Genomic DNA, 27,859 nt, shown 5'->3' on the forward strand with positions numbered 1-27,859 from the left:
AGCACTTGGCAATAAAACAAGTTATAAAAATGCAGAGATATCTATATCTATATTAAGACCATGAGGTTAGAGTGTCTTTAATTTGAAAATCCAGAAACTCTCTCTCTGGATGAGTCTTTTTTCTCTGTCTCCCCCTCTCCAATGCTTCTCGACACACTCAAATGCCCTATATTTTAAACCAATTGAGTTTGCATTGTGCATCATTAAAAAATATTTGGGAACACTATGGGTAAGCAGTTTTTTCTTGATATTACCTATGTGTTCAAGAATACGAACTCTTAGTGGTCTAATTGTTTTCCCTACATATTGGAGGCCGCAAGGGCATTCCAATAAACTACAAACTCTGTCCTACAATTCGCAAATTGTTTCATTGGGAACACTTCCCCTGTTGTTTTTGATTTAAACTCCTTTTTATCAGTAGAGGCAGAGAAGAAAGGGGGAGACAGAGAAAAAAAGACTCATCCAGAGAGAGTGTTTCTGGATTTTCAAATTAAAGACACTCGAACCTCATGGTCTTAATATAGATATAGATATCACTGCATTTTTATAACTTGTTTTATTGCCAAGTGCTTATTTATTAATTTTTAACAAACATTAGTATTTTGAAATATATTTTAACTAATTTTTATAATAATTTCTTTTAGGATTGTTTGGTAAGTTACCCTTCTATGAGATGAGTCTTTTTTTCTCCTCCTAATTAGATAAAACAGTTACAATGTTTTTGAATGTATTCTAATATTGATTTTTTTCTCACTCGTAGGAACCATCCATATGAGCTAGGTTTTAATGAGGCACAATATGTTTGTCTAAATAAAGTTAAATGTTGTCTTTTTTAATATTGGCTGTAATATAGGATTAAGTAACTGGGTAGTGAACACACAAGGCCACTATAGAGGACTAGTTATTGTTGTAAGTTGATTAGACATGCACGGAAGACTATGCAGTGATTGGATGCGCCACGTCATAAATAATCATCTGCCAATAGCAAGCTACCATTGACTCCTGACGAAGCGACCAGCGAAACGCGGAAGCTTCCACGCGTTGAGTCTCTGGTACTTGCGGCTTGATCGCAGTTGCATCCGGGGACTGTAAAGCCATCACGTGAGGCGGAACTATCGCGAGAGGAAGGAGTACCCGGAAGACCAGTGACGCGCACACCAGAGGAGACGCCAGCGCAAAGGACCCTCCGTGACAGCGTGTCACAACTCGGTGCTCACTCCACTCCCGGATAGCATCGTGCCGCATCCTATGCCCGTGCATGGGGCTTTCTTGTGAGTTCCCATTGCCTGCCATATTTATTTGTATTTTTTCTCTGTGATTACAGTTCACTGTTCTTATCCATCTGGTTCCAGTTTCCTTTTCATTATACTGGGTATATCTTTTTAGCGACATCGTGTGCAGGTGTCATACACACAGATATATGCATATCTGTGTGACCTGCTGAGGTTACCACTCACAAGGCTCAGTGCCTTTCTGTTTCATGTTACATGCATGATTGTATGCTCATTTTATCTCTGTTCTTTTTTGAGAGGTGTCACTATCCACACAGTGTTGCACTATTTCTCCTTGTTTTATATGTATTCATCGGTGTCCTGCGCTCCCTGATTTCTCCAAACCATGTTCTTATAATAGCAACTTTTTAGTTGCCTTACAATTAAGAGACAGTATTTAGGATTCACTAAGCCCCAATGCGGGGTATCACACTCCAATCCAGCGTCCAGATCAATGGCAGCTAACTTTAGATTGGGGTGCAATAACTTTCATTGCATTATAGGGAATCACAGACATAGTTCCTTAAACTGGTTTGTAGCATGTGCTATTTATCTCTGTAAAAGATCTGTTTTTCCTGTGTCCAGGCACTTCATGGTGCCTCTCTGTCAATATTTGCTCTGCAATTTCATCATCTTAGAAGCACAGGAGCGACTCCTGTTAAACATTTTCCAAAAACAGTGTGTACCGAAATGTGGACAAGAGATGCAAAGATCACCAGCTCTCTCTATTACATATTAACCTCCGCGGGAGCGGTCAGAAGCTCAATAAAGTCATGTTCTGATTTTGATTCCCCCCTCCTCCCCCCCCCCCCCCCAAAACATAAAGAATACAACAAATTTGTCAGGAAAACATCATCTATATCAGGGGTTCTCAATTACAGTCCTCAAGAGCCCCCAACAAACCAGGTTTTCAGGATATTTCTGCTTCAGCACAGGTGGCTCAATCAGTGGCTCAATGTTCAACTGAGCCACTGAATGAGACATCAGTGCTGAAGCAGGCTCTTTGACTGCCACTGATTTTGCCACCTATTTAGGGAGATCCTTAAACCCTGACTTGTTGGGGGGTCTTGAGGACTGGAGTTGAGAACCCCATATCTATAAAATAACTCAAATCGACCAGTAGCATATTGTAAAAATGATGTATGATCTGTGTTTGGTGAAAGATAAAGGGATACAGATGTGTGTGGGGGGAAAATAAACCCCATATGATGATTATGAAATTATAAATTGGTCTGTAGATACCTACTTTTTAAAAATCCCTTGTGTTTATATAAAGCTAAGTGCAGTGTAGATTAAATAATACATGATTCAATAAATATGTGTTTGCTTAGGCTTCTTGCACCTTTCCCCCACTGTTTGGGGTGGTGTGTTCCCCGGGCGCTAACTCTGACCGTGGTTGATGTTAGATCTAAATATCTCATTAAAATGAGAAATGTTTAATACAACTTTAAAATTCGCTTGAGATGTCCTCGTGTGACTCAAACTACCCCACCAGGGTCTATCCAGGACCCTTGATAAAAGTGGAACGTAAGAAGAGATGGGGGAGCACAGCGTGAGGAATGATGGGGTTGAAGTGTGTTATCTCTCGCTGATGTTCAATGGGGTGCATACACCTTCAATGAACCCTCAAAGAGAGATGGGCAACCCCTTGGATGGGGAGTTGACGTATATGGATAAATGTGTCTATATTTGAAAGATAAAATCAATAAATGGATAACTTACACGGCCTTGTGTAAGTTGTATCCCATCGAGGTTTCTTTTGCAGTCGTATCTTTCTTCTAGGGGATGCTTCTTCTTTCTTTCTGGTCCTCTCTTCCTGTCTTTTCTTCTTACCACGTCCTTGATGTTTGTCGTTGGATGAATAGATTCTTCACAGTGGTTCTCCTCTCATATGGGTGTAAACATAAATGAAAAGGCAATTATACACATATATACACAGAGATCGGCTGCGGTACAAGGGAAGGAGATGAAACAATATCTTCAGGTATATAAATGATAATTATCCACCCACACGGCCTAATGTGAGTGATATCTTATATCAGTATCTTGTAATCACCTGTGTGGATAACAGGTCTTCAGGTGAATAAGAAAACACAGACCAGAGGTCCCATGTATGACAATGACAAAGGGTAAATGAAACTATAAATCAAAATACTCACACGGGCCAGTGTGAGCACACACTCGTAGTGGTATCTTTGGAACTCCAAATGATACGATTAAAAATCCCTGGGGGCTAGATCCAATTATAGATGGACTGTAGGACACTAAGCACTGGGGTGGTTATGTTTTTATTGAACAAACTGGCATACACTAGTGACAGGTAAATGAAAAAAAAAACGATAAAAATAATGAAAAGTTAAAAACAAAGGAGCAGCTACTGCTTCTAGGGGGAGAAAAGACTAGCAGCTAAGGGAATCAATTGGTGGTTAGTGGACAAAAAGTCTCTTTGCTCCGCGTCCGGATGAAGAGGTTCCACAGCACCTCTGGTTCCTCTCTGATTGCTGCAGACTGTGATCAATGAAGAGCTACACGTTTCGCCCTAAACAGGGCTTCCTCAGGCTCGTGAATGATTCAGTGCAGTTACAGAAAAAAGTATTACAAGAAACATACAGTTACAAATAAATGCAGAACAGCTTCTTAAAATAAAAGGATAAATCATAAAAGAAAACGCTATACCACACCCTATGACATATGTTTTCTCCCAGAGAGGTCACTGGTAAGAGCGATGAGATATCCCGTATCTGGACCCAAATACACCTCTGTAGACATCTAATTTTCATATTCTTTGCTCAGACTTAAATATTCTTTCTTCCCATGGGAACCACATAAACCCAGCCACTGTTGCAAATCAGCTGTGAGATTGACAGTTTTACGACACAGTAAAAAGCCTCCTACAAAATGACGTTTACCTAAAGCCTGCAATATCTAAATGTACTCATAACTTTCCTTAACTAATACTTACACACACGTGAGTCAGATCAATACATTCAGTCACCCAATGTAGACACGGCAAGACTAAATATTACAATGTTAATCCTAAATTTAAGTGACAAATTAATGTCTGTCCCTTATTATCTATTAAACATACATTATGTGATGTCAGAACGTGCGCCTCGGTGACACGGTTACAGATTTGTTACTTTTATTATGCAGAGGAGATGATACGATATTATAATTTTTAATAAAGACACTATTGGTTTGATATGTTCTTAGCCAAACCCCCTGGTCACCCATAAACCCCTTCTAGAGAATGCTTTGAAATCCCTTAACTTGTGTCCTGTTTATGTTAGTGGCAGGAGAACCATATTTTCTTTACACCTCTGGCAGATAACTGCTCTTATCTCGAGACTCTATCAGACTCTATCAGTAACTGCTCTTATCTCGAGACTCTAATCAGACTAACTATCTCGAGACTCTATCAGACTCTATCAGTAACAACCCATCTGACCCTTTTAAGTGGGCCCTACAGGATAACCCACCACTTAAGTTCTGTTTGAAGCACAGCACCCACCCGTGAAAAGCCTGGACCTGTCACAACCCAATATATGGCATTTGTAAAACCAAGTTGTACTTTTTTAACCCCTGAAGCACCAGATGGATTAAAATACATAATATCTCATGACATTATCATGGCATTATCCATCTTCATCACAGAAGAAACTAGTACAGCCAAAGTTAAGTGTACCTACTAATGTTATGATTAATTCCTGCATCCCATTGTAATTAAACCATATGTTTTCTCTTTTTATGTAATTGTTTTAGTCCACGCGCCCACAGACGTCCACCCTTTCTACCGTTCCAGCTACTTTTGGGAGGGATGTGGAAATCCGTCCTCTTGGGATTTTGGGAGAAGGACTAAAACCCTTTCACCTGGGGCAATCCATATTTGGAGGGTTTTTTTATTGTAATTTTATTATATCTTGCAATACATGCACATCTATCTGTGACACATAGGTTTTTTCGCATTTATATTGGTTACATTTGTACCAAGTAATTTTAGAGTTTTCACGCCTTCTTTTTCTTTTTAACCAGAGAACCTACTAAAATTATGAAACGGCATTCTCTATCAACGTTAACCTTTCCAGAACAAATGGGGAGGTTTTTATTTATTGAAATGGCTACTCCCCTCTCTCCCTTACCTACACAGAGGCCAGAAAGACCTGCTGGAAATATTGTCAAAATAATTGGGAAAAGAAGAAAATGTAAAGTGTGTTTCTTGGAGTCAAATAATGTCACCTTTAGTTTTCTTATATTTTGTTATGACCAGCCATGCAACTTTAATTAGGGCTTTTTAAGCCTTTAGCGTTGTGCGATATTACTTTCAGGGCCATAACATCAGAGGCAGTCTTGAATTGCTCTCCTGAAAAAACTGATCCCTCTTGTGGGGGGACGGGATAGGGAGCGACCTTGACGACCTACTGTGGGAAAAATAGGTAGGGTATCATGAAAACAAAAAATTGGGGAAAAGGGGTGTCAGACTTCATTAGAACAGTGCGGCAAGAAGATATCCAGTTTCAAGTATATAGATATATATAGCACTTAGGAAACAAACTGATTCAGGTCTTACATATATATATTTATATATACACACTCTCAAACAACACATGAAGAGTCTCTCTCTCTATCAGTGGCATTGCATAAACACGCACACATTTTTTTAACACCTTCTTGCAGGCACATACAATATTTGTTAGCAAAGCGAATATTTAAAATATTTGCGGTCCCAATGTTAACACATTTATCCCATCTGTAATAATAACTAACTGCTACATCGTGTTACTTTCTATTACTTTTAAAAGAGCTGTACACAGGCCCATCCCTGGGCAGTACGCAGTTGAGGCACCACCTAGGGGCGGCAGGTCTCAGGGGCGGCAAGAAGGAGAGAGTAGCAGCACGGCTGCTTTCCTTTTTTTAAATACATGTAGGATTGAAGCTTCGGGACCCCCTCAGCTCAGGTTTAAAGGCCCCGGTCGCATGGGCCACTAGGAAGCCACATATGACATCACTGCTTCCAATTGGCCCATGTGATGGAACAGCTAAACCTGAGTTGAAATACCTGCACCCCCTTAAGAAGGTAAGTATCTCAGGAAGCAGGGGGTCCCCGGAGCTGGCATTAACATGGTTCAGCTCGGAGACCCCATGCTTCCTACCTGAGGAGGAGGGAGGGGATTTTTTTTTCTTGGGGGGGGGGGGGCATCCTTGATAGTGCTCACCTAATGGCGACACAAACCCTAGGGAAGAGCCTTGTTGTACAACAGATTAGCTGCTGGCTGAGCAACCTTTTCTTGCTAACAAGAGCAACTAGCGCTTTAAAAGATGCCATTGCGAACATTGAGACTTTGGAACCCAACAGGTTTCGTATCCACTTGTTTCAATACAATCATTTGGAGCTGGGAATAGGATTTAGCTGCTGTTATTTATTATTAACTTGGACGCACATAATAATACTCAGAATTGCTTTACAGTATATTTGTATGTTTATCCCAAACATGAACTAATGCTTTAATGAAACTTCTCATAGTCCAACAACAATGCAACGTCTACCGTTTAAGAGTTTACTTAATAATGACTGCCGGAAATGTTGACTCATAATAAAAATAACACTATTTACGGCCCTTTAGACTCCAATTGGGTTAAAGGCAGAAACGCGTAGAGAGATAGCCCGTCATAATTAAGTCACGTGCATTCACACCATGCTCTATTAAAAGGATTTCAAGGATTTGATTCTTTAATTCGTGACCACGTCTTTCATTCACAAATACTTAAGCCAGTCACGGGACCACACGTAAGTCATGAATTAAACAAGCGTTACAGACGCACGTTCTACTTTGTATTCCTATGGAGGCACACAGTTGTGATCTTAAAATGGATTGGTTTGTCTCGAATGATTCCCTTGGGGTTTATGAGCTAAGAGCACTCAAGGGGTTTAGTGTCATGACATCTCTTTAATTAGCAGTCTTCAAAATCCCACACTAAGAAGACACTAAGCCAGTGCCTTCTGTCAGATCCCAAGAGGTTTCACAAGGTTTTTTAAGCTGCCATGAAAACATACTGTGCCTGTTGAAGATACTGTGCAACATGAAACATTTTCCAGGAACTTATTGGCTCACATCTAGCCCTTCATGATCCTTTTGATGTCATTAGAAATCATGCATTTATAAGAAAATGGGTGAAATGAAGAAGGAAGACGTTGAGAAATACCTGGAAAACAACCCTCAGTTTGCAAAGGATTATTATGACAGAAAGCTGAGGACTGAGACGGTTGGGGCTCTGTTCAACCACAAGCAGCTGGATGTAAGAGATGGCATTTCCTTTCGAGAAATGACAAAGTTGGAAGAAGCCGACATTTTGTTAGAGTTGGTGATGGAGATCCAGGAGGCAAGTAACATGGAGAAGACAGTCCACAAGGTGCTCCAGAGACTGGCATACCTGCTGCAAGCAGATTGCTGCAGCATGTTCATTTACAGGGCTCGGAACGGCGTCCCAGAGCTGGCCACTAGGCTCTTCGATGTCAAAAAGAGCTCTAAGTTTGAGGATAACTTGGTTGCCCCTGAAAGTGAAATTGTTTTTCCTTTAGACATTGGGATTGTGGGATGGGTGGCTCATACTAAGAAGACGTTGAATGTACCTGATGTGAAAAAGGTAGGTGTGGGGTACAGTATGGTGAATATCTTCTAATGCAAACTCACGTTTCTATGATACATAATCCCTGTATCAGGGTGTTCAGTATCTCTATGGAGGAGAGATGATGTCCTAATTGGTGTCTGGATTCTTTGTAAGTATTGGTACCTGGAGTTGGCCCATCATGAACATTATGTATTGTTATACACGAGCTGTGATGTCATGCTCTGTTAAACCATACTTCGTCAAATTGAATGGCAACTTCAAGTCCTAGAGAAGATACAAATGTTTCTGTATAATGATAGCTCGAGAGAACATTTGTTACCTTCAGGGTGCAACACCTTCAAATAAACTTTCTAGCAAATTACAGTAAAATAAACCAAACGTAGCCTTCTGTTTTTGTTATCTAATAATGCACTTTTAGTCCAAAGCAGCATTTAGATAACAACACTGAGGAAAAAACAATAATAGTAAAATACAAGCACTTACATGGGGAATATCAGGGCAAAAAGTCAGGACATGAGTGCTATTAAAAGCACGCTTTTAGATAGTGACATCAACAAATTGTTGGCCTTTCCAATCCTGTGACAATCACAGCATGACCATGATTTGGAAATAACCAATCAATATCGCAGTGGTAGGTAAAATAAGTGCACTACAGTGTTTGTTAACTCATTCTTATTCGTACATGTTGGTGTGTCTGGGTTAGGATGTTATAAAAAACCACTGCATTGTACATTTACCCTTTCTGTGCCAGAAGCATTTACATATCATTAACTTGCAATGTGTGCCAGGTCACTCAGCTATGGTGATAAAAGCATCATTTTATTTAAAAAAATAATGTTGTATATAGTAACTGTATACTGGTGTGTATTTCTATTTGTTGTAAATAAGTGTACATTTGCCTAGGTAATGCTAAAATGTTTTTATTAGAATCTGAAAATACCACTTGTGGAACATTTGCATGTCTCAGACAGGTCTGCAACCCTGTGTTTCCCCATTATCGCTCAGCATACAGTGCTACCACTGCCGCCAGGGATTCTGGGTAATGACATGCAAATGAGCACTAGGATCTAGGATCTAATGAGCACTAGGATCTAATTCATCAGAACACTTTGGGGGTAATTCTATATCATCTGAAAATGGCCTGATCAAATGCTCCCGTGGATATAGAATATGACATTTATCCCACTGATAATACATAATAATAATAATGATAGTTTATTAATGATAGTTTATTAATGATTAGTCTTCCCTAATGCTTCCTTCAACTGCGACCTCTGTGGAGACAACACATGGTGAGCGGAGGGATAATCCTGCTAAATTCATAAGGCTGATTACAGAAGGAAAGATCAAGGAGAATCAAACAGATGCATTTCCTCTGCCATAGCACTGTTCTTTTTCTTCATATTATGTACACCTACTAAATTGTTTGTTCATTAAATAACATAATAATTGACTCAGTTACATACTCCTTTTTCTGCTGAAAAGGCCACAGCACATTATGGGCCGTATTACTAAGTAGTATTCTGGCATCAAACACCTTTTACTGTGCTGGAAAACACCATACAGCCCATTCAAGTCAATGGTCTGTAAAGGTTTTTCCTGTGCCAGAAGGTGTCATGGTAGAAGACTGCTTAGTAAATATGGGCCTATATTCCTTGCCATGTGTTAGAGGCATATTGGGTGTTACTTACAGACGACACAACGAGTATTCTAAAGCTTGCCTTAAACTAGCCCGGTTACATGCTGGGTACATGCTGGGTATAACCTGGCTAGTTTAAGGCAAGTTTAAGGCATTTCTGCATTGACTAATGACCCATTGGATTAACACAGCAGGGGTCCCTGGCAGTCCCATTCATTTGAATGGGACTACCAGGGACCCCCGCTGTTAATCTGATGGGCCATTAGTCAATGCAGAAATGCCTTAAACTTGTCTTAAACTAGACCCAGCATGTATCCAGCATGTAGCTGGGTCTTTTTGGCGATTGCCACTAGTTTGTGTTAGAATAACCATCGGCACTACAGTACCATGTGTAAGTAGTACTATTGCCATACTGTAAACTACAAAATTACTAAGAGATAATTTTGTTTTCAGCATTTGTTCTGGCTGTTTGCCATGAAGACATCAGTCTTTTAAAACTACTTTTGAGCATTAGATTAAATACTCATTTTTCCCTTCAGAGAATTGAAGCTCTCAATGATAAAACCAAAGAATGGGACATTAATGTTACAAGAGGAACACACTTTTAACACTAAAACCATTAGAATCTTTTCATAGCTGGTGAAGACATTTCAAAGTCTGCAGATAATATTAGTAAACATTATAGTAAGTACATGGATATCTGGTGGCAGATTTTGTTTAGTACATACAGGCATACCCCGCTTTAAGTACACTCACTTTAAGTACACTCGCGAGTAAGTACATATCGCCCAAAAGGCAAACGCCAGCTCACGCATGCGCCTGTCATCACATCCTGAACAGCAATACCGGCTCCCTACCTGTACCGAAGCTGTGCGCAAGCAGGGAGACTATAGAGCCTGTTACAAATGCGTTATTTACATCAGTTATGCATGGATATATAACGATTGCATTACAGTACATGCATCGATAAGAGGGAACAGGTAGTGCTTCACTTTAAGTACATTTTCGCTTTACATACATGCTCCGGTCCCATTGCGTACGTTAATGCGGGGTATGCCTGTACTTCACAATTGTTTATTTCATAAGCCCTTTATAATGTTGGACGAATAATTAGAAACGTTTTAAAATTCATTAGCTTGCTAAAAATATAACTATTTGCAAATATTGCACATTTTGTTTAAAATTAAATATATGATTTAATTAACTTGCATATTCCACGCCCCAAATGATTTTAGCACACAATTTATACTTTCAGAAAAAAGGTTAGAAAATGACAACTTTACGTCTGTACAGTAGCTCACCCCTTTGGGTTAAAGACTCTTGCTCATTACATGTCACACCTATGGGTTAATGACTCCTGGTCATTACATGTCAGACCTTTGTGTTAATGACTCCTGGTCAGTACATGTCACACCTTTGGGTTAATGACTCCTGGTCATTACATTTCACACCTTTGGGTTAATGACTCCTGGTCATTACATGTCAGACCTTTGGGTTAATGACTCCTTGTCATTACATGTCAGACTTTTGGGTTAATGACTCCTGGTCATTACATGTCACACCTTTGGGTTAATGACTCCTGGTCATTACATGTCACACCTTTGGGTTAATGACTCCTGGTCATTACATGTCAGACCTTTGGGTTAATGACTCCTTGTCATTACATGTCAGACCTTTGGGTTAATGACTCCTGGTCATTACATGTCACACCTTTGGGTTAATGACTCCTGGTCATTACATGTCAGACCTTTGGGTTAATGACTTTTGGTCATTACATGTCACACCTTTGGGCTAATGACTCTTGGTCATTACATGTCACACCTTTGGGCTAATGACTCCTGGTCATTACATGTCACACCTTTGGGTTAATGACTCCTGGTCATTACATGTCACACCTTTGGGTTAATGACTATTGGTCATTACATGTCAGACCTTTGGGTTAATGACTCCTGGTCATTACATGTCACACCTTTGGGTTAATGACTCCTGGTCATTACATGTCAGACCTTTGGGTTAATGACTCCTTGTCATTACATGTCAGACCTTTGGGTTAATGACTCCTGGTCATTACATGTCACACCTTTGGGTTAATGACTCCTGGTCATTACATGTCAGACCTTTGGGTTAATGACTTTTGGTCATTACATGTCACACCTTTGGGCTAATGACTCTTGGTCATTACATGTCACACCTTTGGGCTAATGACTCCTGGTCATTACATGTCACACCTTTGGGTTAATGACTCCTGGTCATTACATGTCACACCTTTGGGTTAATGACTCTTGGTCATTACATGTCAGACCTTTGGGTTAATGACTCCTGGTCATTACATGTCAGACCTTTGGGTTAATGACTCCTGGTCATTACATGTCACACCTTTGGGTTAAGGACTTCTGGTCATTACATGTCGCACCTTTGGGTTAATGACTCCTGGTCATTACATGTCAGATCTTTGGGTTAATGACTCCTGGTCATTACATGTCAGACCTTTGGGTTAATGACTTTTGGTCATTACATGTCACACCTTTGGGCTAATGACTCTTGGTCATTACATGTCACACCTTTGGGCTAATGACTCCTGGTCATTACATGTCACACCTTTGGGTAAATGACTCCTGGTCATTACATGTCACACCTTTGGGTTAATGACTATTGGTCATTACATGTCAGACCTTTGGGTTAATGACTCCTGGTCATTACATGTCACACCTTTGGGTTAATGACTCCTGGTCATTACATGTCACACCTTTGGGTTAATGACTCCTTGTCATTACATGTCAGACCTTTGGGTTAATGACTCCTGGTCATTAAATGTCACACCCTTGGGTTAATGACTCCTGGTCATTACATGTCACACCTTTGGGTTGATGACTCCTGGTCATTACATGTCAGACCTTTGGGTTAATAACTCTTGGTCATTACATGTCACACCGTTGGGCTATTGACTCTTGGTCATTACATGTCACACCTTTGGGCTAATGACTCCTGGTCATTACATGTCACACCTTTGGGTTAATGACTCCTGGTCATTACATGTCACACCTTTGGGTTAATGACTCCTGGTCATTACATGTCAGACCTTTGTGTTAATGACTCCTGGTCATTACATGTCACACCTTTGGGTTAATGACTCCTGGTCATTACATGTCACACCTTTGGGTTAATGACTCATGGTCATTACATGTCACACCTTTGGGTTAATGACTCCTGGTCATTACATGTCAGACCTTTGGGTTAATGACTCCTTGTCATTACATGTCAGACCTTTGGGTTAATGACTCCTGGTCATTACATGTCACACCTTTGGGTTAATGACTCCTGGTCATTACATGTCACACCTTTGGGTTAATGACTATTGGTCATTACATGTCAGACCTTTGGGTTAATGACTCCTGGTCATTACATGTCACACCTTTGGGTTAATGACTCCTGGTCATTACATGTCAGACCTTTGGGTTAATGACTCCTTGTCATTACATGTCAGACCTTTGGGTTAATGACTCCTGGTCATTACATGTCACACCTTTGGGTTAATGACTCCTGGTCATTACATGTCACACCTTTGGGTTAATGACTCCTGGTCATTACATGTCAGACCTTTGGGTTAATAACTCTTGGTCATTACATGTCACACCGTTGGGCTAATGACTCTTGGTCATTACATGTCACACCTTTGGGCTAATGACTCCTGGTCATTACATGTCACACCTTTGGGTTAATGACTCCTGGTCATTACATGTCACACCTTTGGGTTAATGACTCCTGGTCATTACATGCCAGACCTTTGTGTTAATGACTCCTGGTCATTACATGTCACACCTTTGGGTTAATGACTCCTGGTCATTACATGTCACACCTTTGGGTTAATGACTCCTGGTCATTACATGTCACACCTTTGGGTTAATGACTCCTGGTCATTACATGTCAGACCTTTGGGTTAATGACTCCTTGTCATTACATGTCAGACCTTTGGGTTAATGACTCCTGGTCATTACATGTCACACCTTTGGGTTAATGACTCCTGGTCATTACATGTCAGACCTTTGGGTTAATGACTTTTGGTCATTACATGTCACACCTTTGGGCTAATGACTCTTGGTCATTACATGTCACACCTTTGGGCTAATGACTCCTGGTCATTACATGTCACACCTTTGGGTTAATGACTCCTGGTCATTACATGTCACACCTTTGGGTTAATGACTCCTGGTCATTACATGTCAGACCTTTGGGTTAATGACTCCTGGTCATTACATGTCACACCTTTGGGTTAATGACTCCTGGTCATTACATGTCAGACCTTTGGGTTAATGACTCCTGGTCATTACATGTCACACCTTTGGGTTAAGGACTTCTGGTCATTACATGTCGCACCTTTGGGTTAATGACTCCTGGTCATTACATGTCAGACCTTTGGGTTAATGACTCCTGGTCATTACATGTCAGACCTTTGGGTTAATGACTTTTGGTCATTACATGTCACACCTTTGGGCTAATGATTCTTGGTCATTACATGTCACACCTTTGGGCTAATGACTCCTGGTCATTACATGTCACACCTTTGGGTTAATGACTCCTGGTCATTACATGTCACACCTTTGGGTTAATGACTATTGGTCATTACATGTCAGACCTTTGGGTTAATGACTCCTGGTCATTACATGTCACACCTTTGGGTTAATGACTCCTTGTCATTACATGTCAGACCTTTGGGTTAATGACTCCTGGTCATTACATGTCACACCTTTGGGTTAATGACTCCTGGTCATTACATGTCAGACCTTTTGGGTTAATGACTCCTGGTCATTACATGTCACACCTTTGGGTTAATGACTCCTGGTCATTACATGTCACACCTTTGGGTTAATGACTCCTGGTCATTACATGTCAGACCTTTGGGTTAATAACTCTTGGTCATTACATGTCACACCTTTGGGTTAATGACTCCTGGTCATTACATGTCACACCTTTGGGTTAATGACTCTTGGTCATTACATGTCAGACCTTTGGGTTAATGACTCCTGGTCATTACATGTCAGACCTTTGGGTTAATGACTCCTGGTCATTACATGTCACACCTTTGGGTTAAGGACTTCTGGTCATTACATGTCGCACCTTTGGGTTAATGACTCCTGGTCATTACATGTCAGATCTTTGGGTTAATGACTCCTGGTCATTACATGTCAGACCTTTGGGTTAATGACTTTTGGTCATTACATGTCACACCTTTGGGCTAATGACTCTTGGTCATTACATGTCACACCTTTGGGCTAATGACTCCTGGTCATTACATGTCACACCTTTGGGTTAATGACTCCTGGTCATTACATGTCACACCTTTGGGTTAATGACTATTGGTCATTACATGTCAGACCTTTGGGTTAATGACTCCTGGTCATTACATGTCACACCTTTGGGTTAATGACTCCTGGTCATTACATGTCACACCTTTGGGTTAATGACTCCTTGTCATTACATGTCAGACCTTTGGGTTAATGACTCCTGGTCATTAAATGTCACACCCTTGGGTTAATGACTCCTGGTCATTACATGTCACACCTTTGGGTTGATGACTCCTGGTCATTACATGTCAGACCTTTGGGTTAATAACTCTTGGTCATTACATGTCACACCGTTGGGCTATTGACTCTTGGTCATTACATGTCACACCTTTGGGCTAATGACTCCTGGTCATTACATGTCACACCTTTGGGTTAATGACTCCTGGTCATTACATGTCACACCTTTGGGTTAATGACTCCTGGTCATTACATGTCAGACCTTTGTGTTAATGACTCCTGGTCATTACATGTCACACCTTTGGGTTAATGACTCCTGGTCATTACATGTCACACCTTTGGGTTAATGACTCATGGTCATTACATGTCACACCTTTGGGTTAATGACTCCTGGTCATTACATGTCAGACCTTTGGGTTAATGACTCCTTGTCATTACATGTCAGACCTTTGGGTTAATGACTCCTGGTCATTACATGTCACACCTTTGGGTTAATGACTCCTGGTCATTACATGTCACACCTTTGGGTTAATGACTATTGGTCATTACATGTCAGACCTTTGGGTTAATGACTCCTGGTCATTACATGTCACACCTTTGGGTTAATGACTCCTGGTCATTACATGTCAGACCTTTGGGTTAATGACTCCTTGTCATTACATGTCAGACCTTTGGGTTAATGACTCCTGGTCATTACATGTCACACCTTTGGGTTAATGACTCCTGGTCATTACATGTCACACCTTTGGGTTAATGACTCCTGGTCATTACATGTCAGACCTTTGGGTTAATAACTCTTGGTCATTACATGTCACACCGTTGGGCTAATGACTCTTGGTCATTACATGTCACACCTTTGGGCTAATGACTCCTGGTCATTACATGTCACACCTTTGGGTTAATGACTCCTGGTCATTACATGTCACACCTTTGGGTTAATGACTCCTGGTCATTACATGCCAGACCTTTGTGTTAATGACTCCTGGTCATTACATGTCACACCTTTGGGTTAATGACTCCTGGTCATTACATGTCACACCTTTGGGTTAATGACTCCTGGTCATTACATGTCACACCTTTGGGTTAATGACTCCTGGTCATTACATGTCAGACCTTTGGGTTAATGACTCCTTGTCATTACATGTCAGACCTTTGGGTTAATGACTCCTGGTCATTACATGTCACACCTTTGGGTTAATGACTCCTGGTCATTACATGTCAGACCTTTGGGTTAATGACTTTTGGTCATTACATGTCACACCTTTGGGCTAATGACTCTTGGTCATTACATGTCACACCTTTGGGCTAATGACTCCTGGTCATTACATGTCACACCTTTGGGTTAATGACTCCTGGTCATTACATGTCACACCTTTGGGTTAATGACTCCTGGTCATTACATGTCACACCTTTGGGTTAATGACTCCTGGTCATTACATGTCAGACCTTTGGGTTAATGACTCCTGGTCATTACATGTCACACCTTTGGGTTAAGGACTTCTGGTCATTACATGTCGCACCTTTGGGTTAATGACTCCTGGTCATTACATGTCAGACCTTTGGGTTAATGACTCCTGGTCATTACATGTCAGACCTTTGGGTTAATGACTTTTGGTCATTACATGTCACACCTTTGGGTTAATGACTCCTTGTCATTACATGTCAGACCTTTGGGTTAATGACTCCTGGTCATTACATGTCACACCTTTGGGTTAATGACTCCTGGTCATTACATGTCAGACCTTTGGGTTAATGACTCCTGGTCATTACATGTCACACCTTTGGGTTAATGACTCCTGGTCATTACATGTCACACCTTTGGGTTAATGACTCCTGGTCATTACATGTCAGACCTTTGGGTTAATAACTCTTGGTCATTACATGTCACACCGTTGGGCTAATGACTCTTGGTCATTACATGTCACATCTTTGGGCTAATGACTCCTGGTCATTACATGTCACACCTTTGGGTTAATGACTCCTGGTCATTACATGTCACACCTTTGGGTTAATGACTCCTGGTCATTACATGTCAGACCTTTGTGTTAATGACTCCTGGTCATTACATGTCACACCTTTGGGTTAATGACTCCTGGTCATTACATGTCACACCTTTGGGTTAATGACTCCTGGTCATTACATGTCACACCTTTGGGTTAATGACTCCTGGTCATTACATGTCAGACCTTTGGGTTAATGACTCCTTGTCATTACATGTCAGACCTTTGGTTTAATGACTCCTGGTCATTACATGTCACACCTTTGGGTTAATGACTCCTGGTCATTACATGTCACACCTTTGGGTTAATGACTTTTGGTCATTACATGTCACACCTTTGGGCTAATGACTCTTGGTCATTACATGTCACACCTTTGGGCTAATGACTCCTGGTCATTACATGTCACACCTTTGGGTTAATGACTCCTGGTCATTACATGTCAGACCTTTGGGTTAATGACTCTTGGTCATTACATGTCAGACCTTTGGGTTAATGACTCCTGGTCATTACATGTCACACCTTTGGGTTAATGACTCCTGGTCATTACATGTCACACCTTTGGGTTAATGACTCCTGGTCATTACATGTCAGACCTTTGGGTTAATGACTCCTTGTCATTACATGTCAGACCTTTGGGTTAATGACTCCTGGTCATTACATGTCACACCTTTGGGTTAATGACTCCTGGTCATTACATGTCAGACCTTTGGGTTAATGACTCTTGGTCATTACATGTCACACCGTTGGGCTAATGACTCTTGGTCATTACATGTCACACCTTTGGGCTAATGACTCCTGGTCATTACATGTCACACCTTTGGGTTAATGACTCCTGGTCATTACATGTCACAACTTTGGGTTAATGACTCCTTGTCATTACATATCACACCTTTGGGTTAATGACTCCTGGTCATTACATGTCACACCTTTGGGTTAATGACTCCTGGTCATTACATGTCAGACCTTTGGGTTAATGACTCCTGGTCATTACATGTCACACCTTTGGGTTAATGACTCCTGGTCATTACAAGTCACACCTTTGGGTTAATGACTCCTGGTCATTACAAGTCACACCTTTGGGTTACTGACTCCTGGTCATTACATGCCACACCTTTGGGTTAATGACTCCTGGTCATTACATGTCACACCTTTGGGTTAATGACTCCTGGTCATTACATGTCACATCTTTGGGTTAATGACTCCTTGTCATTATATGTCACACTTTTGGGTTAATGACTCCTGGTCATTACATGTCACACCTTTGGGTTAATGACTCCTGGTAATTACATGTCAGACCTTTGGGTTAATGACTCCTGGTCATTACATGTCACACCTTTGGGTTAATGGCTCCTGGTCATTACATGTCACACCTTTGGGTTAATGACTCCTGGTAACTACATGTCAGACCTTTGGGTTAATTACTCCTGGTCATTACATGTCAGACCTTTGGGTTAATGACTCCTGGTCATTACATGTCACACCTTTAGGTTAATGACTCCTGGTCATTACATGTCACACCTTTGGGTTAATGACTCCTGGTCATTACATGTCACACCTTTGGGTTAATGACCGGTGGTCATTACATGTCACACCTTTGGGTTAATGACTCCTGGTCATTACATGTCACACCTTTGGGTTAATGACTCCTGGTCATTACATGTCACACCTTTGGGTTAATGATACCTGGTGTCATTACATGTCAAACCTTTGAGATCTCGTGAAAAAACTTTCTGTAGTTTCAGTGAGGAGCCCAGTTTCTTGTCTTAAGGGTAAATAAGGGTGAGCACTCAAGAAGCTAGACTGCTAGAGAATGCAGAGAGGATCACAGGCACACTGTAACTGGAGAAATATAAATCAATTGCCGGTGCTCTTGGAGATGGGGAAGATCCTGTACTACCCCAGAGTGATCACGAAGTAGAAGGAAAGCATCCAGGCACATGGTCTTGCAAAAAAAGTTGATTTAATGGCAATACCAACCTTTCGACCACATACAGTAAGCAGTCTTTGTCAAGGTGAGGGTCCTCACCTTGACAAAGATTGCTTATATGGCTGAAACATTGGTATTGCCACTCAACAAGCTGGCCAGGCACATGAATGGAAACCATTACAAAGAAATGTAGGTTAACTGAGGCATTGGCACAAAATTTACCAAAGAAAAGTGATGGCCTATCTCATGTTGGAATTTCACACTGCTTTTCACAGCAGTTTGGCAGTTGGAAATCCTTGATACCTAACCCGCCTAATAAGGTACATATAATCACTATATCATATATCAAAGCAAAAAAAACTGTAATGGTCAATGGCATTTTGGTTGTTTGATAAAACTGGTTCTGCTTTTATATCAATGTTACAGCTTAAATGCGTTATTTCCACCCCCACTCCCCTCCAACCTGTAAAACATCAGAATCAGTTGGGAAAACCAGCTCCAGAATCCTGATGTGAGCTGAAAATAGTCTACATTTTTGGAATGGGAACTACAAAGTAATATATTTAAGCAGTAACTAAGGATGTTCAGGTCCCATATAGAAAAGAAGAATGGGCAGTATCTGCATAGTGTATATTTGCTGATTTGCTGACAAACTTGTTTGGTATGTGCTTTTTTTTACAGATAGTGCTGGAAATGCTTTGCAATGCATCTCAGATCCTTCCAGTACTTAACGCAGGACATGGGATTAATCATTGTTATATATGGCATGCCCTTATGGAGTTCTTAGTCTAGCTTGTCCTAATGATTTGCCACAACCCCAGTGTAGGTATTCCCCGAACCTTTAACATGTACATCAGTCACCTGAAATTATAACTGAACTGATTAGTGGTGTGCCGTCATCAAATCTGATAACAAGCTGGTCACATGGACTGTAGAGGTGAATCATGTTATCTAATAGCGCTTAAATCTAATTAATCACAAGTGAAGAAAAATTCATACATATGAGGGTACAGTGATATATATATGTACCCAAATTAATCGTGCTTTAATAAGTACCTATTTTAAATCAACCCAAATAGTGATTTTGGGCATACAGTATAATGAAATACAGACTTCATCCGATGCAGCTCAACCTTTGATATAGGTTGCTTTCTCAATCTCAGATTTCTTAGGTGTCCAGAGGGGTCAGGGAGTGCAAAGTCATGAAAAATAAAAGAGCATAGAACAAATGGTGCAATATGTCTTGAGTCTTTGTTTTGTATTGAATATCCAATATCCCAATGAAATGTATACTCCCAGATTACTCTGTGTTACGGTGTATGTAAAGGTTTCTTTACACTCCAATCTCTATGGGTCTCTTTCATGTGGGGAATCACTTATGGTAAAGGTCCTCACCGCATGTACCAGGTGGAAAAAGAAGAAACAAACATAGTGCAAGATTGCCAGACACTTTATATCTGCAGAAAAAGTTAGAATTACACTCACATGGTTTCAAATGTATATGCGCAGATCGATCAAAATTGATCAAACAGGAGCCTCGGAGGTTTCGGAGCGGTCTCTCTGCTCAATGCACTCGATACACTGTGACGTCCACGTCTTACGCCTCCCGCACTTCCGGGAATTTTGCCAGAAACTTATCACTGCTTAGCATAATATGGCCATGGTTTGCCACTATGGCAATCAATGGGTTGCAGGGGTGAAGGGTGGGGCAGTTGCTTCGGGGAGAGGATGGTTAGGCCTCATGGCTGGGTAGCAAGGGAGGGAGGTTAACCCCTTAATGACTGTAGCAGTTACTAACCGCGAAGGTGATTAAGGGGTTAGTGGCCATTAGTTTGTTTTCTATTGAATGTTCCTGCCAACGGAGGACAAGGACGGGGACCTTCTTCTTGGCAGGGGTAAGTGCAACTTTTATTTACTTTATGCAGGCTGGTTTTATTTTTAATGACCAAATGCACTATTATCCATATCTAGGTAATAGTAATTTAGTCTATTACTGTACTGTATGTGTTTGGGGGGGGTGTGTGGGGGGTTGTTGGGGGTACATGGGGTGGGTTTGTATTGGTAGGTATCTTAATGTTTATTGGGGGTAGAGGGATTGGGTGAAGGGGGTATTTGGCCCAGGGTGGGTGGTTAGGCCTGCCGGGTGGGTAGTGAGAGGAGTAAACCCCTTCATTACCATAGCGGTTACCACGTCTATAGTAATGAAGGGGTTAACTTCTTCCACAACCTTCCCGGTAGGCCTAACCACCCACCCTGGGCCAACTCCCCCCCTTCTCTCACCCGCACTGCCCCCAATAAACCAGCTACTGTGCCTTAACTCCTTCATTGAAGGAGCTTTAATGTGAATTTTACTAATAGTGTATGGGAGCAGGGGTTCTCCTGAGCTGAACAGCATTATTTTCAGCCTTGGGGACCCCCTGCTTCCTGAGTTATAGGCCCCGGTATGGGGTGCTGGTATCCACACAATGTTTACATCTTCTGCATCACATGACGCTGGAGATTTAAACACACAGGAGATACCGGCACCCCATACCGGGGCCTATAACTCAAGAAGCAGGGGGTCCCCGAGGCTGAAATGAATGTGGTTCAGCTCAGGAGACCCCCTGCTCCCGTACACTATTAATAAAATTCACATTAAAGCAGTTTCACTAACTTAGCGGCTAGTCACTACGGTAATGATTTTTCTTCTTCTTTAATTCTAGTGTGCGGGAGCAGGGGGTCTCCTGACCTGGACCGTATTGATTTCAGCCTCTGGGACACCCTAATTCCCTGAGTTACAGGCCCCGGTATGGGGTGCCGGTATCTCCTGCAGAATTTAAATCCCCCAGTCACGTGACCGTGATGCGGTCGATTTAAAAATGGTGGGGATACCGGCCCCACATACCAGGGCCTGTAACTCAGGAAGCAGGGGGTCCCCAAGGCTGAAATCAATGCGGTCCAGGTCAGGAGACCCCCTGCTCCCATACACTGGTATTAAAATGAACATTTAAACTGCACGATCATCTGTAAGAGCTGTGCATGGAGATGCAGTGTCAGGCTGCAGTTTAAACAAAGTTTCAGTGCAATAGGACTTAGAAAAAAAACAAGGAGTGCGATCTTGTATTTTGTGACAGCACTTTTAAAAAATTGTGTTTTTTCTTAGTGAAAACAATGCAAAGTCACTCGGCAATGCACTCATTTTATCGAGGTTTAGTGAATAAGCCCCTAAGATTACTATAAAGTTTGAGATCAAAGTGTGTGTTCAAAATGTACTCCTTCTGCTGAAACTTGCGCCAGAAGACAAGAACGCCACTGTCTGATTCAATGACACGTTGTTCCAGCTGCTCCCACTCCTGAATGATACATTGTCACACCTCATTAACATCTCGGAGCTTCTCCCAGTAGACTCATCTTGCACGATGCCCCAAATTTTGTAGTCGACGTGATTCAAATCTGAGCTGTTGGGAGGTCAAGCGATTGGTGGAATGAAGTCTCAAGCACTTTGTAACGTGCTTATCTTCTTCGCTAAACACCATTGTGGAACGATGCACTTGCCGTCACCAGTTCCAAAGTATATTTATTAGATTATCAAATAATTCTTAAATATAATAATCTACTGGGACAGACCTATCATTTTCAATTTTTCATGAAAAGGTTGTGATTTTTCTGCAAGATATGACGAAAATAAACGGGGTCCTGTTTTTTTCCAAGTAAACCACAAAAACGACAATAAGGGGTTAATTAAGTAAACTTCCCTAAGTTTACGTTCTTATGTTATATCCAAGATGGGGCTATGGCATTTCCAGTTGACCTTGGTGTAACTCATATGCTTATGTATAATACCCCTCTCTATCGGACTAAACTGAACATTGACTGTTCATGACCATACAGATGTATGGGGCATTGCAATGAGACACACACAACGTGCCAACGGGAGCTGCCGTAATTCTAAATACATTAGACGTGTGTGATAAAGGGGCGAGGCTAATGCACTTGCCCTTACAGGCGCCTGTCAGCAGGTGCAATAACGTCTGGTACATCTGTACATTACTGACAGTTACCTTAGTGTCCAGTCCTTAGGTGCCGAGATCCGAGTCGTGACAGAAGTGGCACTGCAGGAAAACAACTATTTTAATAAACATTCTGACAAGACTGTTTACATTTTTTTAAAGGTTCATGCAATGTACGGTTGAGTTATAAGAAGAAAGACAGATCCCTTTTAAAATGGATCTTACCATTGTCTCCATGTAAGAAGATGGAAATGTATTGTTGTACACATTTTGTTCCCATTTTAGAACGCTCACTTTTCTGACTTTGCGGACAAGCAGATGAAATATTCTACAAACAATATACTGGCCACCCCAATTTTGCAGGGAAAGGAGGTGCTTGCTGTTATGATGGCGGTTAACAAACTGAATGCACCCGCATTTTCCAAAGAGGATGAAGAGGTAACTTACGATGTTTACATAAGAATTAAATACAAACCCTAAATATAATGCCTAGAAATGTCACACGCCTTCCTTTTCCATTTGCAGGTTTTTACCAAATATCTGAACTTTGTTTCCATTGTCCTTAAACACCATCATGTCACATATCTTCATAATGTTGAATCAAGGAGAAGCCAGGTAAAGTAACTCTTTTACATACCATTCCGAGCTTTGTCGGGCCTAAGAATTTGAGAGAATGGGGTGTAGAGGAAGGAATCCCATATAGGAAAAGAAATATTGCTGTAGCAATTCCAAAGCTTAAATGATTAGGAAACAGTTCAGAGAGAGTTCAGCAGTGGATACTTTTTTTTTTTTAACAGAGAAAGGTTATTTTAGCTCAATATTCTATGCCACGGGAAATGGACACTGTCTGGATGAGTTATGCTAGCTGTATGAAAAAAGGAAAGAAATTATGAAAAAGTAAAACAGTGCCATTAAGGGGCAGTGCCACACCGCGGCACCACCTGTAATCTATTATGTTTGACCATTGTATTTTTATATTTTTTTGCTTATTATTTTTTGAGTGCTCAGTTATATCTTGTTTTGAAAAAGAACAAGTACATGTTTTGCAATGTGATGTCTAATTGTGAAACTTTTCAGGACCTATTTTGAAGAGGTAGAGATGCTGGTCAACTCTTCCTATTTGCCGTGGTGAATCCCTTATTTGTAGCTGAAAATGTATCCGTTTTTTTCTCCTTGATAAACGTTTTGCTGCTGAAGTGCATATCAACGGAATATTCATATATTTCTTCCCAAATCCACATTAGCCACTCTGGTTTCCCTTGGAGGTATTGTCCTACATATGGTGGAAAGGAACAAATGGCACCAAAATGTATAATGGGTTAAAGTAATCAGACTGGGGGAGCAGATGGGGTTGGTGTGCAACCAGACATGTGGTTCTAGGCCCAGTGACTGAACGAGCCAGGGCTTAATGGCTCACACACCCCTCAACTTGCTCCAGCGCACACTGTTCAGTGGAGCTGTTCATTGCCATAGTCCTGAGTCCATCAAAGTTATGTTGGCAGCCCTCATTTGATTGTTTATTCACCCCATTAATAACATAATAATATTTATGCATACTCATCGTTTTCTCATTACTAGGGCTCCAATTCAGTATGGTGAGAAGCAAGTTAATGCACAGTTAATGCACAGTTAACACACTACCTTCCATTTAACGAATGGACCTTACTGTATAATTACCTGCTTATTTCTCCACTTACCATGTTGAATTTGGACTATGCAGTAAGGCAAACAGACCAGAAAATAATGGAACTGCAATAAAACAACTGTCAATTCAACATTTACATTGTTAACGAGACATCTTTTAAAATCAAAGAAAATACTTACACTTTTCTACTTCTTTTCATAAGAACCAATACAAATTAGCATACAGTTAGCATACAGACTGACATTCACTTATTTTGGTCCATTGTGTGACTGCACCATTTACGGTAAATAAAATACCAGGGTGGTCCTATAAAGTGGTCCAATTAAACATAGGTTAACCAATAAATTATTAACACCCAATACATTTTGGACAAAGTATTGTTACTTAGTTTTTTAAGGCAGTTCAAAGTTATTGTAGCTGCATTGTTACTGGAGAAATGTGACCGAGGTTAATACCTTTTCGCTGACCAACATTAGAGTTCTTCATAAATTAAATGAGAGCTTTCGAATCTTCTCCTTCTCCTTCTTCTTCTTCTTCTTCAGGACTGGTTTTTTTTCGAAGCTGTGTACACTACAATTTAATCTATGAAGAACTCTGTTTGATTCTCTAAAATGGTATCACAACCCATATCAAATCTGCTTTTCTACTAAATCTTTGAACTACACCTTAACTGTAAGGTTTTGAAAGATCCTAATTTATCAGGAACATTTCTGAACAAGATTGTTTTTTGTTACTGTAGCTGTGTCAGTGAACTAATTTCCTTTCTGCAGATCCTCCTTTGGTCGGCCAACAAGGTATTTGAGGAACTGACAGATATTGAACGACAGTTTCACAAAGCTCTATACACGGTCCGAGAGTATCTCAACTGCGACAGATACTCAGTAGCTTTGCTGGACATGACAAAGGAGAAGGTGCAAACATTGTTTAATACTTTTGTCACTTGCTTACCCTTCTAATAATGTGTCTACCACAAGCTGCCTTCATCATGAGCAGTGGTAGAAGTGTGATGGTGCCAAGCGTGGGGATTACCACAACTTTTTGTATTTTCACATTTACACATCTACTTTTTTTATTTTCACACACATAACACTACTACTCTTTAAATTAAAAATATCCACTTCTACTTTCTTTTTTAAGAATAAAGGCTTTATGTTAGAAAATACCCCCCCCCCCTTTTCCTATTTTTGCAGTATACACACTGCAACCTAAAGAGCCAATATGTATCCAGACAACTTTATTATTAAATTGACAAGAGAAGCATTTTCATTCTCAATCTGCATCTTTTACAATTATTGGAACCCAATTTGCTTGTGATTTGGGAAGTGTCAATAGAAAGAGTTAAGCAAAGAACTTATTATATTTGGATGTATCACGATCTGTCTCTGTTCACAACTTTAGTCTTCTTGCTCTCTGAAGTGTCACTTTCTGGCCAACGGATTGTGTGAAATGTAACAAACACTGATAACAAGTCTAATATTTGAAGCAGCGTCTAAGAGAAAATTGGAAACAAAAAATAGCTGTGCGGCAAAGCCCATTTCGTTGTGTTTACTTGTAGATCCCTTAATGTAAAGTTGTAGGCACTTTGTTCAATATATGTTCTACTATTGTCTTTAACATTATCTTCCCCTTAATGGTGTGTTTTTGTGTGCAACCAAACTCAGGAATTCTATGAAGAATGGCCAATCAAACTGGGAGAAGTACCACCTTACAAAGGTCCAAAGACACCAGATGGAAGGGTTTGTAAAGACTTTGACCTATATTTACTAAGCAATGATAGTCCATAGGACACCATACAGCAGCAGTGCGCAAAGTGGGGGGGGCGATCCCCAGGGGGGTGGGAGATTTTGCTGGGGGGGGCGCGGGCAGTTGCAGAGGCCCCGCGCTCTTCTCCCAGGCATTTAAATTAAATGCCGGGGGATCACGTGAGGCCTCTGCAACTGTTTACTTACTGGGATTCAGCCGGCTGTGACGCATCGCCATGGCAACACGGCATCATCTGACACCGCAGCGCCATGTGACGGGACACGTGTCAAATGACGCGCGGGTCACGTGATGTCACATGACCCCGCAGCGTCATCTGGCGCGGATGAAGGTAGACGGGGGAGCGCGAGAGCCGGAGGGAGAGAGACAGGGGGGCGCAGCACTAAAGGTTTGCTCTCCCCTGCGGCTTACAGCACAAACAAGTGAATGGGCCATAAGGTGTCTTCCAACTCTGAAAGTGTCTATTGGAAGAGCGCAATTTAGTAAATATGGCCCTTTGTACCATTCTTAAAATGTAAATAGATAGATAGATAGATAGATAGATAGATAGATAGATAGATAGATAGATAGATAGATAGATAGATAGATAGATAGATACATTATATAGCACATATTCACAATTGTTTTCTCTTTTGCTCAGGAAGTCAATTTTTACAAGATTATTGATTATATTTTGCATGGAAAAGAAGAAATCAAAGTCATCCCGTAAGAGATCATCACACTATATAAAAAGTATTATTGATTGCTTCTACATGTCAAATATAGTGTTTAAGATGTACCAATTTCTGTATTTAAAGGACACCCCCTGCAGATCACTGGTCTCTTGCGAGTGGGCTACCAACATATGTTGCCGAGAATGGATTTGTAAGTTGGTGTCGTCTTGTATAAGATTTTATCTGGGGATAATTTGTCACTCCTTATATAATAAAACATTGCAATTATGTAGAACAATACATAAGCTTAGGAGGTTATTTATCAGAAATCAATGACGAATGCTTAAAATAAATGCGTGCAATGTGTTTTCTTTTGATTTGCATCAATATCTGAATTTCAGGTGTCTTCAATTTAAAATCTTACAAAAACCTGTGCAAGTCTACCCAGTGATTATGTGTTAAAAAGTGATACAATTTTTTTAAAAAGGACATACATCTTTCAACTATGGGAAAAGTGGACCTTTAATGGACATAGTGCATTAGTCCCACCTGATTCCTAGTAAATTACTCATTTAACCATGCAATATTTATTGACCAGCATGGGGCACAAGACATTGTACACCACACAACCAAGAAAAGTCACGTTTTCTTAATATTCTATACCCTCTTAGTATTCTAGATGGGTTTTCTTTTCATTGAAGGATAGCAAAGTATCAGGAAGGATGTGAGGAGGGGCAAGTGGTGTTTGACTCCAGTTCCCATCCTGTCAAAAAGAAAACGTAGTCGGAGGAACAGTCCCTTTAATATACTGTACTGTATGTAAGTGTA

At 40.8% G+C, this 27,859-nt stretch overlaps 2 protein-coding genes across 4 annotated transcripts in view; one reads left to right on the plus strand and one right to left on the minus strand.

The window, feature by feature from the left end:
- The window catches only part of RBP4 (retinol binding protein 4), a 534,850-nt gene that overhangs the window by 14,294 nt on the left and 492,697 nt on the right, over positions 1–27,859 (minus strand). The gene's annotated exons all lie outside the window — the stretch shown is intronic.
- PDE6C (phosphodiesterase 6C) overlaps positions 7,245–27,859 on the plus strand; it is a 53,705-nt gene continuing 33,090 nt past the window's right edge. For both annotated transcript variants that reach the window (XM_075612796.1, XM_075612794.1), the window contains exons 1-7: positions 7,245–7,913; positions 23,258–23,410; positions 23,498–23,587; positions 25,388–25,528; positions 26,279–26,353; positions 27,019–27,083; positions 27,176–27,242. In XM_075612796.1, coding sequence (XP_075468911.1) covers positions 7,437–7,913; positions 23,258–23,410; positions 23,498–23,587; positions 25,388–25,528; positions 26,279–26,353; positions 27,019–27,083; positions 27,176–27,242 — 1,068 coding nt within the window. In that variant the 5' untranslated portion in view covers positions 7,245–7,436. The remainder of the gene's footprint in view (positions 7,914–23,257; positions 23,411–23,497; positions 23,588–25,387; positions 25,529–26,278; positions 26,354–27,018; positions 27,084–27,175; positions 27,243–27,859) is intronic.

The sequence above is a fragment of the Ascaphus truei genome, chromosome 8 (assembly GCF_040206685.1).
Source record: "Ascaphus truei isolate aAscTru1 chromosome 8, aAscTru1.hap1, whole genome shotgun sequence".
NCBI classification, from domain to species: domain Eukaryota; kingdom Metazoa; phylum Chordata; class Amphibia; order Anura; family Ascaphidae; genus Ascaphus; species Ascaphus truei.